The following is a 16,808-nucleotide window of genomic DNA, read 5'->3' on the forward strand; positions in this document are numbered from 1 at the left end:
ATCAGCACAGTTGGCACAATACAAATGAGCCTTGTATCCATGACTATGCACTATTTTTGTGCTATTTGATAACCGTGTCCCTTTTTTCTCACTATGTCCTGAGGATATACGGAGAGCAAAGTCAGAAAATTGTCACCCTGTTAGGCTGCTGGTGCAGGGGGAGCCTCTTCAGTCCTAATAGAGAGTCTCTATTTCAGGCTCTCCAATTAAGCTGCTCTGTTCAGCCCGCTGACTGGCTGCTATGGAGAATCTGTGTCCTCAGAGTATTTGTGCTGTGTCCTTGTCTCCCTTTTCCAAACAATTCCAGTGCACAATTTTCCACTTACTTTTGCATAGTCCTATAAACAAAAAAAGTTTGCGCAGAGGTGAGTGGCTTAAATTTTCTTGTTGGCCTGTAAAACCAAATTAAAATATATATTTATATTTATATATAAATGATATACTTTCTCAGAATCAGAAAGTAGGCTATATTAAAATTATTTTGTTTGAGTACAACTATGGAATGTAACATTAATGCATTAATGTTTAATTAATACATTGGTGCATCAGTAATAATATAATATGATAGTATAACACATTTCCTTAAAGATTCAAAATGTGACACTGATCTATTAGCAGAATTGGAAGATACTATTCATAAATATGCTGTCATTAGTGTGTAATCACCAGAAAAAAGCAAGTGTTGTGTTTTCTTAATCCTGGATAGAGCCTTTTAAATCTACTCAGGGAGCGGGTCTCCATTCACTGAGGCAGCCATGTTGCACCACCATGTTCCTACAGTAGCCCAGAATGGACAAACCCACCTATGGCTGTAGACAGGGAAAGTTTTCTTTTAAAGGCAAGGCTCAGAGGGTTGCATTCTGCCATCTCACCACTAGGTGCTGCTAAATCTTTCACATTTTAAGCGTTGCACCTTTGCTAATTTTACTAGAATTGTTTATATTTCAGTATTGGATCTCCTTTGTGTGTGTGTGTGTGTGTGTGTGTGTGTGTGTGTGTGTGTGTGTGTGTGTGTGTGTGTGTGTGTGTGTGTGTGTGTGTGTGCGTGTGCGTGTATGTGTGTGTGTGTGTGTTCGTGTGTTTTGTCATTTCCATTGTTAATATCGACAACAAAACTACTTATTTTAAGATTCTGTAGTCTTACATATCCTCTAAAAAAGGAATATCTACAAGTCAGCCTTCTCTTTTGTCAGCATAACTACATTTTTCTGTTGTTTATTCCTTTGTACTTTTCACTCTGATCTTTTCCCACAATCTTTTATACCTCTACTGACATAATCGCTGATTGAGGTGGTTTTGTCAAATCCATAGCTCATCTTTCCAAAGGTGCCCTGGCTTTCACTGAGTTTTTAAATCCAGGTCTAAACAGAACATTGACATTTAGCTCAGCACAGAGAGAAAATCATGAAAAAGTACACTTTGACTTTCAAAATAGCTCCTTGAATGATAAAGAACATTTGCTCTGAAGGTTATGCTCAAATGATGTCTTGTCAGCAGTGTAAAAGCTGTCCCAGGTTCACTCAGAACAAAATGTTTCAAAACTTCCCTCCAAACTATAAAACAGTATTCAACCTCCAACATCTGGGGCCCCAATCTAGCTTGAACAAATATACTAAAAAACTTCAATCTCTCTTACTTCTGCATTTTCATTCATCACTTAAGTAAGAGTACTCTGGTATTCAACATGGATATTTCATCTTCATTTCACACCTGGCGCTCCATCTTAGATGCCAGACACAATGTGGGGATGACACCGTGGCGGCACAGACAGGAGCAGAGTAGGGATGGAAAGAGTGAGCGGTAAATATAGCATCAGAGTCTTGGCGGGAGCCGACAACAATCTAGGACCTAATCTGAGGCAGTTATCAGCATCTGTTGCCTGGCACCCATTTCTGTGGGGCTTTAGTTATTCATTTATTGCTCCATATCTGTCACTTTTTTTGCATCTGATTCCCCATACACAGTATGCATTCAAGAGTGTGGGAGGATGTTGCCTCTCGATACCCCCTAGTAAGTCAGTCTGTCCGATATATACGTCTTTTTTGATTCGGCTCACTTGATTGCACGTGGAGCTGTGAAATTGTTAAATGTTGGGAAACTGCTTTATTTTGCCCATGGCCATGTTATATGTAAATTGCCCCAGAGTCTGACCTTGAAGCAGTCCTGATTAATCATTTGCATATCTCCAGGCTGGTAATATGTCTTTAAGCAATAGACATAGTTGTATTTTTTTTTCCAATCGTGTTATCAGCAGCTGGATATAAAATTGAATATCTGTTTATATGATTGTATTTACTATATAAGTAGGCAAGTTACTCACAATTCTTTGATGTAAAGCACTGATTAAACCCTAAAAAGTGGTCAAAACTAAACAAGCCTTCCCTGTTTCCTCAGTGTATGTCAAGTTTTATCACTTAAAGATGAACATGATCTCTTGGTGTCTTAACTGCAAAAAGACATAACCGATCTAATTTATTGTTCAGACAAGAAGAAGTCTCCAAGCTTAGACAAACTATAGCCCACCTGGGAATGACCTGACAAAAGTGGAGCCTATTTTTAAATCACAGGCTTATAAGAGAACAGAGACAAACGGAGGTGTGACATGTTGAAAGTAATTTATCAGCACCCTGGGTGACATTTGAACCACCTTTTTGACAACGATCTTTCCTCTCCAACTAAACAAACCCTATCATTTTGGGTGCTCAGTGTGGGACTTGGAATGTTTTATGACCCTGTCTGAGCTGAGTACACCTCATCTTATTTTCCTGCAGGTGAGCAGTTTTTGTAAACTACTCAGGGAAAAAAAAATGATAAGGAAATAATTGACTGAGTTTGACAGCTACAAGGCACTGTAGGGCCAACAATGTTTGATTTAATATGTTGTTACAATGAAGAATGATTGCCAACTTAAACTCAATACATTCCTCAACCTACATAATGTAGCTTTGAAACCCTGAAACATGACTTATTGAGTGCTTATACAAAAAAAAGGACTTCCCCTGATCAAACCAGTTGAGCTGAACTCTATTTGCTTGCCTGAGTATTTCAATTCAATACCTGACCCAAACTCCATCCCTCAAAGAAAGGGTCAGAATTTACAGGCATTAAAAGGAGAATAGTTTCTTCTCTACAACTGGTAATATAACATGATCAATACCACACTTGCAGAATTACAAAATGCTCAAATACAATTATGCCAGTTATCTAAACTATAAACATAAAAGGTCGCTGTGGCAGTCGAAAGATATCATGTCTCTTTCCCCACTTCCAAATGATAGTCAGAGTACCGTCTAAAAGCCACTATTTGAATAAATAATGGCACAATACCATTCGTATCTCTGTTGGAAAAGGCGGCTGGTTTATTCAGGCTACCATCCAGGCTAAAAGCACCAGATAGCAAAAATTATGAATGGTAATTTAATCACATAATGGCTCCTACACTCTCCAAAAGTCTAATCCCTTGTGTCTGCTCCTCTGTAACAAGTATGCAGTGTGAATTTTAATGATGGCTATAGAGGACAATTGTTTTATTTCATTTGAGACAACTCTCTTCATGACTGACGGAAAATGATCTTCAACAGATCCAGTATAATAACTCAAAAGAGAGCACATGGATACGCATGGCTGATATGAACATTGTTAGAAAAGTGAATTGGATTATCTACTTCATAAGAATGTAGATAAGCTATAAGAACTCCACCAGAAGTGGCTGTTTAAGAATATTGCTATTGGTGTTTCATGAGTTCATGCGGTATGTGTTGATTTAAAGCTTAATAAGAATTCAGTCCATCGGCAAAACTAATGATTCAGCAGCTGTCGGCACAGAAATGCCAAATAAACCTTCATAGTAAGCAAGAACACAGATGTTGGGGGACTATATAAAACACACATAGTGATAACATCAGATATAACAGATGCAAAGATCTAAAAAAAATTCTGCCTTTTTACAATATCTGCACATGACACCTTTAATATGGTTAAGGAGAGACTGTGGTTACAGTTATTACAAACACAAATCTTAATTGCAGATCTGTGACAGGAGGTGATCTTCAGATTCCTGCTTTAAAATTGGACATGTCGCATTAATATATGTTAACTTACCAAATCCAGTATGAAACAGAGCCTGGGAAAAACTGCAGTGTTCATGTTTGTCCAAAACTGATTTTGGATTTTGTTTAAGGTAAACTCTAACGATAAAAACCAATGATCAGTTACTAATATAACTATAGCCAGATATTCTAATGCTTACAGATTATATTAGAGCAGACAAAGTATACTTAGCGAACCCGTGTTGGCACTGGATGCAAAGTGTGAGGAATTGTCTGAGATGGATGTAGCGCCTGAGCCCTTCATAATGTGTTATAGCACCATGTCTGTGTTAAACACTTTTGTTAACATAAAATGGTAGTAGTCCTTTTCACTTTGCCTCTCGCTGATTTTGCCTGAAACCAATAGTTAAAGGATAGACTGCTTCCTGAGCAGGTGGAAGTATCCCACAGGACAAAGCATGGCAGGGTGTTATTCAGCTGGTGCAGTTCTGAAAGCCAGGCACTTTTCACTTTTATGTTGAAATGGTGGCACTATCGATTCAGACACACAAACAGTGATGGCTTACAAAGCATCTCTCTACCCCCCTCTGTATCAAAGCTCTATTTGAGGGGATTTGTGGGTGTATTCCTGTAAGAAAACCAAAATTTGAGCAAATACTCCAAGAACTGTATGAATAATGTGAAACCATTTTTTTCCAGCAATTGTTCAGAGGAAGATGAGCAGCAGGTAAGAAACCCTGCCTGAATAGACAACAATGATCTTGTGAGACAGAACAGTGTCAGCAAATCCAAAAGATCTAAGTTTGTTACTTTTATAATCAATTTCATGACAAGATGTTTCTAACTCATCAAAGTCTGTGTGCTGAAGACAATGAAGTTGATGTGTAGCTGAACTTGTGTAAATCATCATTTGACTTTACGGGTGAGTAAAGTCATTGTGGCTCTGATGTGAAATTGCAGTGTGTTACTGGATCATATGGTACAGTGTTTTCCTCCAGCTTTGTCATTATCACTTGCCAGATTGACTGACTCAAAGGCCCAATCAAGCCAGCTGAAGTATATTGTTTGTGTATATGTCTCTCTGGCTTTGAGCCTTGAATCTAACATAATTTCTCACTATAGCATAGAACTTTATGATAAGCACCAGATTCTGCCGTTTTCATCAGTAAAAAAAAAAGAAAGAAGCTCTGAGAAGACAGACAAATTGTAGACTGAAGCATTTAGAACAGCTACTCAGAGGAACTCAAACAAAATGAGAAAGTTTTTCTTCCTCCTAACAGATTTGAACTGAGTTAAAATGAATTCAAGCATTAGGACAGAGGTAGAATAAGATGGGACTTAAACAGATATAATTAACCTTAAACAGATATGCTGAACGGATGCAAGTTTTTAGATAAGGTATTTTCAGTATATCACATACATACGTACCGTGACAGGGAGAAAATTGAAAATAGTCAAAAGTGTCCTGAACCTCACTGCCCAAAAATTTTAAGTACTCAGTCATACTTCACTCTAATCTAATTGAGTTGGAAATTAAAGCCCCAGAATAAGGTTAGTGACAGAGCTTTTATAAATGAGGTATAATAATAGCCAAAGAAAATTGGATGTAATGATATCATCAAGTCAGTTTTAGGATTACCACGTCATGTGAAAGGTAAAATACCCCTAAATGGAGTAATGTAAAGTGTGTGTAATATTTTTATCAATTGCACAGTTTAAAAATAGTGTGTTTTGGCGACATATGCATACGCCTAAATGTTGAAAAATGTACTGCCTTTGATTAACTGTATATATTATTGTCTGTATTGCAATCTTTTCACCATTATTGCAGCCCGTCTTTGACAGAATGAAGTCTTCTCAAGATAACCCACTGAATAAATTCTGCCATTAATGACACTAATGTAACTGCCTGTGCTACATGTTGAATAGACGAATATGTCCAAAACCCTCCCCATCCTCATCAAACCAAGTTTAAATTGTTTCTGTGTTTGACTTTTAAAGTCCATGCAGCATGCAGCTTTCAAACTAAAATGAACTTGAAGATACCATCTAAAGGTCATCACAACATCTGGGCTTACATCTCTTTGGTATGTGTATGACCACTCACCTGTGGCTGTCTGTTCCCTGTACTGTTACCTGCTGTGTCAGCCTTTTTTTTTTTTTTTTTTTTTCTCTTCATTTCCAACACACATACAGTATTTTCTATTTTCAACTTAGACCTTGCACCCATGTTACCTTGTAGCGTATACTTTCCACTGTTTATTATACAAACTACGTTTTTTTTTAAATAGTGGGTTTTCGACTCATTTGAAATTTGAAATTGTGAAAAACAGCAAAGAACATTATCAATACATCACGTTCAGGAGACTTAGACCACAGGATGTTTGCAATGCGAGCAGCTTGGCATTTGGAAAGAGAAAGTCAGTCTGTTCCACCAGTTCAGTTTATCCTTTTGGTCAAGACTAAATAATCTTAGAAACTGTTGTTACCATCCATGGTTCTCAGTGGATAAATCTTAATTAGCCTACATGATAATCTGATTAAATATATGGCAGTGAAGTGAAATATCAGCGAATCCCATGTATTGGCACCAATTTTGTACAGACACTTATGGTTCCTGGACAATTAATCCTCAATTCAATTAATCCTGAGTTTTCTTGTTGCACCGCTATGTGGTTCACTGCCTTTGAATTCTTAAATATTTTGGAATTATTGGATGCCCTTGAAATTTGATATAGACAATCATGTTTCCCACAGGATGAACTGTAATAACTTTGCTCCCCTGCTGTCTTTTCCTCTAGCACCCTCATCAGGTCAGAATTAAAAAATTTTGTACTTCGGTTTAGTATTATATTGAAGCTAAAGACATTCATGTTGTCCTCAGCTGCTAACAAACTAACATGCTAATAAAAATTGTCAGCATGGACATTATGCTAGTTAACCATCACTAGTTAACCATGTAGTTCAAACCATCACTGTACAATATGCTCAGACTCACAGAGCTGCCTGCATCACTGTAGATTTTTACTCTCTTCAGTGGTTCATTATCAATTATTGCTGAATCATTTTCTCTAGATTAACTTAACTAATTAAGTACTGCTAATTGTTTTAGCGCTGTATACATTATTAGAATATTTTTGTGGACTTCTAAAAACTTGTTCAGCCTGTAATACAGCCCCAGGACAATCTGTGGCTGTGTCATCCGCTAAAAGCTTTGATTTCTCTGAATAACGTGTAATGTAATGATGCAAACCATTATAGAGTAACTAGGTCAAGACAAAAGAGACCCAGTGGGGCTTTTACATCTTCCTGTTGTCACATTTCTGTCTACTAGAAGACCACCGTGTGCAAATGTGTGTGTGGAGGTGTCATTCATTTTACAAGGGCATACATGCAACTCTAAATAATGTAAATATTAAAAACAAACAAAAAAGAACAAAATAAAAACACCCCTGCCTGTCACAGATCCAACCTAAGCTGTACACTGTATGACATTTGTCTTGTTTGAACTCAATGGGGCTAATGATTTTGTCAGTCAGGACTTCTATAATTGAAAATATTCATTACTGTATGTAATTTATTACTTTGTCATAAATCAGCCTTGGAGTCCTTGGACCATTCACTGCTCTCATTAGAGTTTTAATTAAAACACTGAACTATGATAATGTTGCTATTTTATGAAGGGCAAAGAAATAGAAGATACAGTAAAGTTACATAATTTTTTCCTATTGTACAGTATATGCTACCACCTCAACTGACATATATTTCATAGTGATATTAATGAATTATTCTTATGTAAGTCAGCAGACTTAAAAATATTCAAATCCAATGTTAATAAGCTTGTTTCTGTATTCCAAGTACATTTTAACACTGTATGTTAATGATTTCAAGACGAGAGCAGAAAAATCAGCAGTAAATACAGTAAGTGAATGGCTTATATGAACAACTTTAAGAGAGAATAATTCATATCGAAAAAAAAGAGCGCAGTAAAATCACCATTTTAATGTGTAATTGGTTAAATATATCATAACTTTAACACACCTGCATTTCCTGAATCCATTTTCTGTTGATAGATGGCATTTAAAATAACATTCAAAAGCTTTCTGCTCATCATTTCAGTGAGAGTTATGGCAGTGTGTGTATATGCTAATTCTTCCCCTCCTGATTTGAATAGGTTTTGTGTTAACTGTTGACTTATGAATTTCACATAGGATTTTGTGTAGTGCTTTTTCTCTGCTGCTCAAAGCTAAAGAGGTTCCCAGATCTCACTAAGTGGTGGGCTTCTATGAGCAGCTGCTTCACACAACAACCAGCCTGATGATGTTGGTCAATATTTCTGTCAATCCATCTTTTATATCGAATTTTCTCTGCATCTTCACAACAGGCTACATCAGCAGGATTTGCATGTGTTTCTTTGCAGTGGTTTGTTTTTTTGTTTTTTTTTTCTATAAATGACTCATAAGATAACTACTTGAACACAATCAGTGCTACTGGCTTTTCACTGAACTCATTCATCCACACCTACACCATCTTTTCAGTTCCATAGTCTGTCTGACTGAGGGTCTGACTTATCCTTTCCTCTGTATTTTTTCATATTCACCATGATTCAGACTCCACCATCTTTCTATTAGTGCTTTGCTTTATTTTCTTGTAGCCTCTTCAGCCCACTGCATCTCCATCTGTTTATGCTATGGAGTTGATCAGAGGGCATTGTGGTCCATGTCCATTACCTTTACTTTCACTTCTTCACTGCCAGGTCCATGCTGAATAGGTTTTTCTTTTTTTTTTTAATTGAGACTTATCTTGATAATATATTTTCTTTATCTATATTTCTATCTATAGAATTGTTAGAATGGAAGGCATTACATTACATCTTCCTGCATTTTGCTATTGAGTCTTTGCTGTATCTATCTATAGTACTGCTGATGAATGAATGATGGCTGCAGATTTGATTCTTCCCAGATAAACAGGGACAGAGGCGTGTTTATATTTACAGCATTCCTACTGATCTTAAATTTTCAGTAGACTGGAATTTGCCAGAATTATTACACGATACTAAATCATTTGTAATCGTCATGAGGTGCATTGCAAAGGCTGTTTTCTATAAAAGTCATGCAGTGAGTGATGGTGCAGATTGATTTATGCAACTATATGATACTTCTTTTTTATGTTGGTGTAAAAAGGGATTTTAAATCATGTGAATAGTGGAAACAAATAGTGATTCACTGTAATTGTTAAAAGCAGCTTTGCAATTATGCATGTTAAAGGCTATAGTGATAACGTTATTGAGTTGAATGAATCAGTAAATTGAGGATTGTGGAAAATGTAAACTCTCTGAAGCTACTACAGTAATTTTAGCAATTTAGATCACCAAGCTAAAGTTAGTTGAGCTCTGTTGTTCTCTGAGTTTACCAAGGTTGTCAAGTCTTTTACTGAAACTGGGTGGTACCACCCAGTGAATATATGACAGCCCTTTCCCCAATAAACTGCTGCCCATTGATGGTAATTGACAGCTAAACAAAGGAACTGAAGATTTTCATATATGTTCATATAAGTTCATTCTGACTCTGAAATTGCAGTGAAGGCGATGAGCTGTTAGCATGATTGGTACATTTAAGGCACTTTCTCATTCATTCATTCATTCATTCATTCATCTGCACATGAACCACATCTGTATTCTTTTCAGATTTTGCAGATATTCAATTTTACCCTGCAGCATAAATGTCAAAAATGGAGTGAAGAGAAAAAGCTGTTCAAAAGACCATGAAAGCCATGAAAGACAGGAGAATTAAAAGAGAATGAGTTTATGACACAATGATGATAAACCATGTAAATATAAGATTGTATTGTAGCAATCAAATCTAATTCAAATGCCTCAATCAAAATGAGAAACCGCTCAAATAAATGGCAGCAGATGAAGGCGTTATCAGGTTCTGTGCTCTCATGGAGTTGGCCTGTGTGCTTGGGGCTATATTTCATAAAAGTTGGCTCGTATCCACTCAGCAAGCAGCAGCCCCAAGTCTAAGACAGCCAGATGAAAAACACCTTAAAGTCTTAGCTGCTGCTTTAGCTCTGGTCAACAGAAATTGGATGATTAACTATTACAGAAATGATTCAAATTACTCTGCAATTTTTAAATACATGATGAGCAGTGATTGATTATACCTGTGTTTCTAAATGGTGAATCACAGCAAAGATTAAATTTAGCCTTACTGCATATTTGGATGATGTATGCTAGAACACAAACCTTTAAATGTTTATTTCATTTGCTTGCCTTTTTTTTTTTATAAGGGGAGCACAATCAGTCTCAGTTAAATTTTCCTAAAAGCTATCCACACAAGAATTTATTGTAAATGACCACCAACAAACATCCTGTATTTCCTCCACACTTGAGGAAATATAGTTTCAGATAAAGTTTGAAAGTTACTGTGAAAATACTTTGATGAATTAGCAAGGATTTTTAAAAAATACACTCCAGTAAACAACCTTAAAAGACAGAATTTGAAAAGTGATTGATGGAAGTGTTGCAAAGTTATTTGCATATCGGTTTCTATGAAGGGACATATTAGTCTTTTTTTCTCATTTGTTCTCTTAAGATATCTTTCTTTTTTTAAACATGTGAAAGCCTTCACTGTCACCATGCAGTGTTCGGCTGCCAGTCATCCACAGTAAAGACAGGTCTACATTTACCAGATGGAGCTGATGAAAACAATGATAGCAATGTCAAAAACTTTACACATTTTCTTTTTTTTAAGCTGTGGTAATTGGTTCTTTTAAATTTGTAAGGCAATGATGGAAGTAAAAATGTTGGTATATTCTGTCTTTTGGAGACTACTGGAAAAGTTGGTGTAAAACTATTTTTGTACCCTCTTGTTGAGAGAAAGCGCCTTGATTTATTCTTTAATTTATATGGTTTCAAAGTGGGTCTAGACTAAATCTATTTAGTGCGAACTGAATAGAAAATGATGTACTTCAGAGAAAATACACTGTTTTAAAGGGGAAAAGCGGTAAATGTATAAGCTATCCAAAACAGCTTTCATTCTCAGACTCCACATTGCAGCAAGACCATAGATAAAAACAATACATGTCTCTTTGCAAGAGAAATCCTGGAACTTAAAAAATGTTTTTAAAGACTCAATTCATGAATATTTTACACAGTGTGCCAGAACTTCATCTGAATGTACTGGAATCCATCAATAGCCTATCTGTTTTAACACTCAGACCAGCGTCTCTCTCTCTCTCTCTCCCTCTCTGTCCCCCTTTCTTTCTCTGCCTCTCTCTTAATGGTCACACACAAGGCCATCTATTCAAAGACCCTCCTCATCTAGCCACAGCAGCCCTCTGAGGTGCCTATGTACAAGATAAGAGCGAGAGTCAGTGGGGCTCATTGCTTCTTCTTCTCTGATGATGAGCCTCTGAAGGACTTCCTTTTCACCCACTATCTGCTTCTCTCGGGCTTTGATGATGAAGGTTTGTTTGAGAAAAATGATGGTGTATGGCGATTTTAGTAGTGGTTCAAAACTTTTACTTACCACTTATATGTCACACTTTGTGGACTTTGTGAAAAAATGGCATTTACTAATGACAGTGCTCTGTTGCCTAGTTCAAAGACTGACATAGTAAAGTCATTAATTGTTTTTCACAAAAATACAGTAAAACAAACTCAAAATTTAACCTGTTTCCATTTTCAAAAACACATCCAGCTATTACTTATAACACATACCAAATACCTTTAATTCACCAGTTGGCGAAACCAGACAATTGTCCCCAGGAGCTCACCTGCATGTCAACTGGTCTGTTTTGATTTTAATAGAACATTTTATTTTTTAATTTACACTATTGAAGCACTGTCAACTTACAGCACGATGGTCCTGGGTTTGAGTCCCATACAAACCTGGGTCTTTGTGTGGAATTTGGATGTTCTCCCTGTGTCTGCATGGGAGTTCTCAGGCTTCCTTCCACAGTCTAAATGCATGCAGTTTGGGGTTAGGATAACTGGTTACTCTAAAGTGCTTGTAGGTGTGAATGTGAGTGTTTGTATGTCTCTGTGTTAGCCCTGTGATAGACTGGTGATCTGTCCAGGGTGTATCCTGCCTCTTGCTCAATGTCAGCTGGGATTGGCTCCAGCCCCCTGCAACCATGGATGTGCCAGGATAAGCCCTAGATGGTGGATGGATGGATGTATGAATGGATGGATGGATACATACAACTGAAACTCAAGGATACAAAGTTGGTCCTGTTTTATTATCTTATTAATATAGCCTCATTGTGTCTGAATCCAGTTTAAACATCATTATCATCTGACTTCAGTGTTTGTGTGTGGCATGCATCTAAACATGTTTTATGACATGGCCCAAATCTAAGTTTTAAAAACATAGGCATTGACTGTAATGTGGTGTTTTGTAAAATGTTGTTTTCTGTCAGTGTAATAACGGCAATCTTGTCTGGCGATAGAGTTGGCACATGGAGTGGCTTTTAAGCGAGCTTAAGTAAGTCCATTCTGCTGATGGCTAGAATAAGTTCAGCTGCCACAAAGGAAATAAATTCCTGGTGAGAGAAAACTAGCTGAAGGCATCTGTTTCATGTTTCCCCTTTGTCAGAGAAAAGACAGGGTTTCTCAGATGAGGACTATCATAACCTTAATGTACACGACACACTGTAAATGCTCCTCTTGTATTAGACCCAGTAAAGTATTGTTGCATTTTTAAGATGTAGTCAACAGGGCACTTAGAGAGGAAAGAATGAGGGGCTAATGAGGCCCCTGCAGCTCATTTTGCCTTAGGCTCTCAAATAAGTATAATTTGACCATGTTTCTCGAAAATAAGAATAGGTTATCATGAGGATTTTTTAAAATAGAATATTTTATGTAGTAGGAGCTTACATAAGGCATTCATTAAACCTATTATATATAAATTATACTGCCACTATAATAACTTCATCATATCCAAGGGCTCTACAGTGAGTTTACTAGACTGCAGTGATTACTGGGAGTCTATTTTTTAAATCACTGCATATTATAACCAGACTGTTTAACTAACCAATGCAACAGTCTCATATTGAATGTAACTCAGGTGACAGGTCGAGTTTGCCACATTACGCTGAAGTGAGGCAGAGGGAAGGAGGGCTGATGACAGAGCTGGCACAAGTAGAGAGACGCACACTGTACTTTGTGCTGGAGAAGGGAGAGTGTAGCGCCTCTTCATCACATTTCACTTTCCAAACACTGACGGGAAAACAAAGAAGCCAGGATGTAGAATCGGTCAGAGGACGCCCGCAAATTTCTGCTACAGACAGTTTTTCCAAAAGTCCCGTGGAACCCAGACACGGGTTAGTTCTTCTCCTACACTGTCGGCGTTCTGCTCGGTGCAGGAGTCTTTGGACCGGGCAGAGGAGGAGAGCTGCGTCTCGCTGCTTCTCCCAGCGGATGGATCCGAGCTCTTCTACTCACTTGTAGCTGAGGACTCGGTCTTCATAGAAAGTCTCCTGTTTTGTTTTTTTGTTGGGAAGAGTTGGGATTTTGTTCCCTCGGCCACATTTATCTGGTGAGCATGTTTGTGTGTTTGCTTCAAGATGGGTTTAAAATTAGTATATAGGCTCTAAGCTGAACAGATGCATTTCTAGTAGTTGTTATAATTTGTAAAATAGGCCTGTGTGCATTGGGAAGAAAAAGTAGTCCAGTGCGATAAACATATTATTATTTTGAATATTTTGATGACAGAAGAAAATGATTTCTTTAATTCTAGTGACAAATAAGCTGGTCCGTGTGCATGAATGTTTTCCATTTGAAATGGAATCATCAGAAAAGTGTAATATTTCCCTGGAGACGGTTCTGGAGCAGGTTACCTCCTTATTCCCGATTCAACAGGTTTGTTTCAGTCCCTGACAGTCAGCGCTTTTTCTTGCTTGTCAGTTAACGATGCAGCTCAGGACAGCCTGTTTGCTGCTGATGCCACTGACGTTCAGCTCCAACGCGTTCACTGTACATCTGACTGTATTTGTTGCAAACGAGGGTTTGTCTTGGAAACAGAATTAAACCTTTTGGTTCGCACACACTTCAATCCACTGCTTTCAGCCACTATAAGCAAACTGTTGCAGCATTTGAGGAACCAGTAGTGGTCATGGAGTAGAATTGAATGGTTGCCATATATCATTTTGAGCAGGTTCTGGTAGATTTGGACAGACAGCAGAGGAGAGTGACAGGGGATGTTTTAGAAAGGTGAAATTCGTTTGGAGCTCAAAATGTCTCACTCTTCATTGTTTCATTGTTTGTTGTTATGATGGTAAATATTGATCATATGGTTGATTATCCAGTGCGCTGCTTTTTAAAGCTGCTGTTTCCTCTTTTTTTTTTTTTTTTTAATTGTCATATGTCCCAGATGTCAGTAGATTTTATGGAAAGCCGAGTCTGAAGTCAAGGAGGACCACACTGAAGACTCTGCTTCACAATGGCAACAGGAGTAGCCGCATGGCTCCCTTTTGCCAGGGCAGCAGCCATTGGCTGGATGCCTGTTGCCAACTGCCCCATGCCTGTTGCGCCAAGGGACAACAGTAAGAGACAGGATGAGCTGATCATCCTTAATGTCAGCGGCCGTCGTTTTCAGACCTGGAGAACCACTCTGGACCGCTACCCGGACACCCTGCTGGGCAGCTCTGAAAAAGACTTCTTTTACAACGAGGAAACCAAGGAGTACTTCTTTGACCGGGATCCCGACGCGTTCAGGAGCATCCTCAACTTCTACCGCACAGGGAAGCTCCACTATCCCCGTCACGAGTGCATTTCAGCTTACGACGAGGAGCTGACCTTCTTCGGCATCATCCCTGAGATCATCGGTGACTGCTGCTATGAAGAGTACAAGGACAGAAAGAGGGAGAACTTAGAGCGGCTGCAGGATGATCAGGAGGAGAACAAAGACCTGAAGCTGCCCAACATGAACTTCAGAGAGACCATGTGGCGGGCCTTTGAGAACCCCCACACCTCCACCATGGCCCTGGTCTTCTACTACGTCACTGGCTTCTTCATCGCCGTGTCAGTCATCACTAATGTAGTGGAGACGGTGCCCTGCGGTTCCACCACCAACCAAAAAGACATGCCATGTGGTGAACGCTACACGGTTGCGTTCTTCTGCATGGACACGGCCTGCGTCATGATATTCACAGTGGAGTACCTGATGCGCTTGTTTGCCGCACCCAGCCGTTACCGTTTCATGCGCTCAGTGATGAGCATCATCGACGTGATGGCCATCCTGCCGTACTACATAGGCCTGGTGATGACCAACAACGAGGACGTGAGCGGCGCTTTCGTGACGCTGCGCGTGTTTCGGGTGTTTCGTATCTTCAAGTTCTCCCGTCACTCGCAGGGCCTGCGGATTCTGGGTTATACGCTCAAGAGTTGCGCGTCAGAGCTGGGCTTCCTCCTCTTCTCGCTCACCATGGCCATCATCATCTTCGCCACGGTCATGTTCTATGCAGAGAAGGGCTCCAGCTCCAGCAAGTTCACCAGCATCCCAGCATCCTTCTGGTACACCATCGTCACCATGACGACGCTTGGGTGAGTACCACACAGACACACACACACACGCACAAACACACATTCCTACACGTGTACACTCTACACATTTATCTCTTGTTCACTGTACTCTATCTGGATCTGTGTGTACTTTAAACAATTGTTTATGAAAATAAACGCACTAGATACACACTTTTTACATAAAGTGAATAATTTATGAAAATTGCTTTGAATTCCAAATAAGCCTTAAGACAGCCTGCCCCAATACTTCAGTAACACTATACAGCTGCCAGTGTGAGTAATGGTGGACCGTGTAGCATTTATCTAGCAGCACAAATACTCATGGCATTTTATTTGCCTCACTTAACGGCTTGCCAAATAAGGAGACAGCGGTTCAATATATCTGGGTATTGAATAGATGCCCAGATTTACATAAGTTTGTGTGCACAGTAAGGATGGGATTGTTTCTGAACTATATTTAGTGTTTTTTTCCTCTTTCTATGTTTTTCGGTTTCAGTTTAGAAGTAATTGTTTCCACTTTATTTTTCAGCCTCTTGAGAAAATGTTGTACAACATGTAGTCTCACCCAAGACAAAGAGCAAGGCTGAATCATTGTGATTAAGGTCAGATTCATTTTGGAAACAGACTGTCATGAATGGTGAGCCAGTCCCAAGTATCTAATAAACTAACATAATTTTTTCCACCTTTTTCCCCTTGTGGTATTTAAATAACATGACTCCATATTGCCTTTAGATGAACAGCGGTTTGGTTTGATTGTTTTAAAGATGAAAATATATCTTTGTGTACTGTAGTTTTGACAGTATTTTTCTCCTAATTGGTGCCACACCAGAAGCGTAATATATATGGTCTAGACATTCAATGCAAAATGCCTTGTGAGGAATTAATTTAACTGCATTATAAAGTCAGATCTCATTGCTATGTGCCTGGAGGTGAGGTGTCCTGTGAGAGATCCTCTGTCACCTTTATTATGATTCCACACGGCTGTTAATATTTCACACAAGCTCACTGAGCCTTTGTGTCATGAATGGTAGGGTGAACCTAAAAATGTTCCCAAAGAGTGAGGCATTCTACCATGAAGGTACAATAGAAGAATGATTGAGTTCCTAAAAATAGTTTTTTTCATTTTTTGCAGGTCATGCTGTATATGTAAATGCAAAAATAACTTTTGGTATCAAATACCGTGACTGGCATGGCATAAATTTGGAGGTTTCACTTTCAAATGAGTGTTAAAC

The 16,808-nt window shown here is 38.5% G+C and overlaps 1 protein-coding gene across 1 annotated transcript in view; it reads left to right on the forward strand.

Moving 5' to 3' along the window:
- Window positions 1-11,458: 11,458 nt before the first annotated feature.
- LOC113130603 (potassium voltage-gated channel subfamily D member 3-like) overlaps window positions 11,459-16,808 on the forward strand; it is a 69,935-nt gene continuing 64,585 nt past the window's right edge. The window contains exons 1-2 of the mRNA XM_026307377.1: window positions 11,459-11,519; window positions 14,426-15,597. Of these exons, the coding sequence (XP_026163162.1) occupies window positions 14,495-15,597 (1,103 nt within the window). The 5' untranslated portion in view covers window positions 11,459-11,519; window positions 14,426-14,494. The remainder of the gene's footprint in view (window positions 11,520-14,425; window positions 15,598-16,808) is intronic.

The sequence above is a fragment of the Mastacembelus armatus genome, chromosome 5 (assembly GCF_900324485.2).
Source record: "Mastacembelus armatus chromosome 5, fMasArm1.2, whole genome shotgun sequence".
NCBI lineage: Eukaryota > Metazoa > Chordata > Actinopteri > Synbranchiformes > Mastacembelidae > Mastacembelus > Mastacembelus armatus.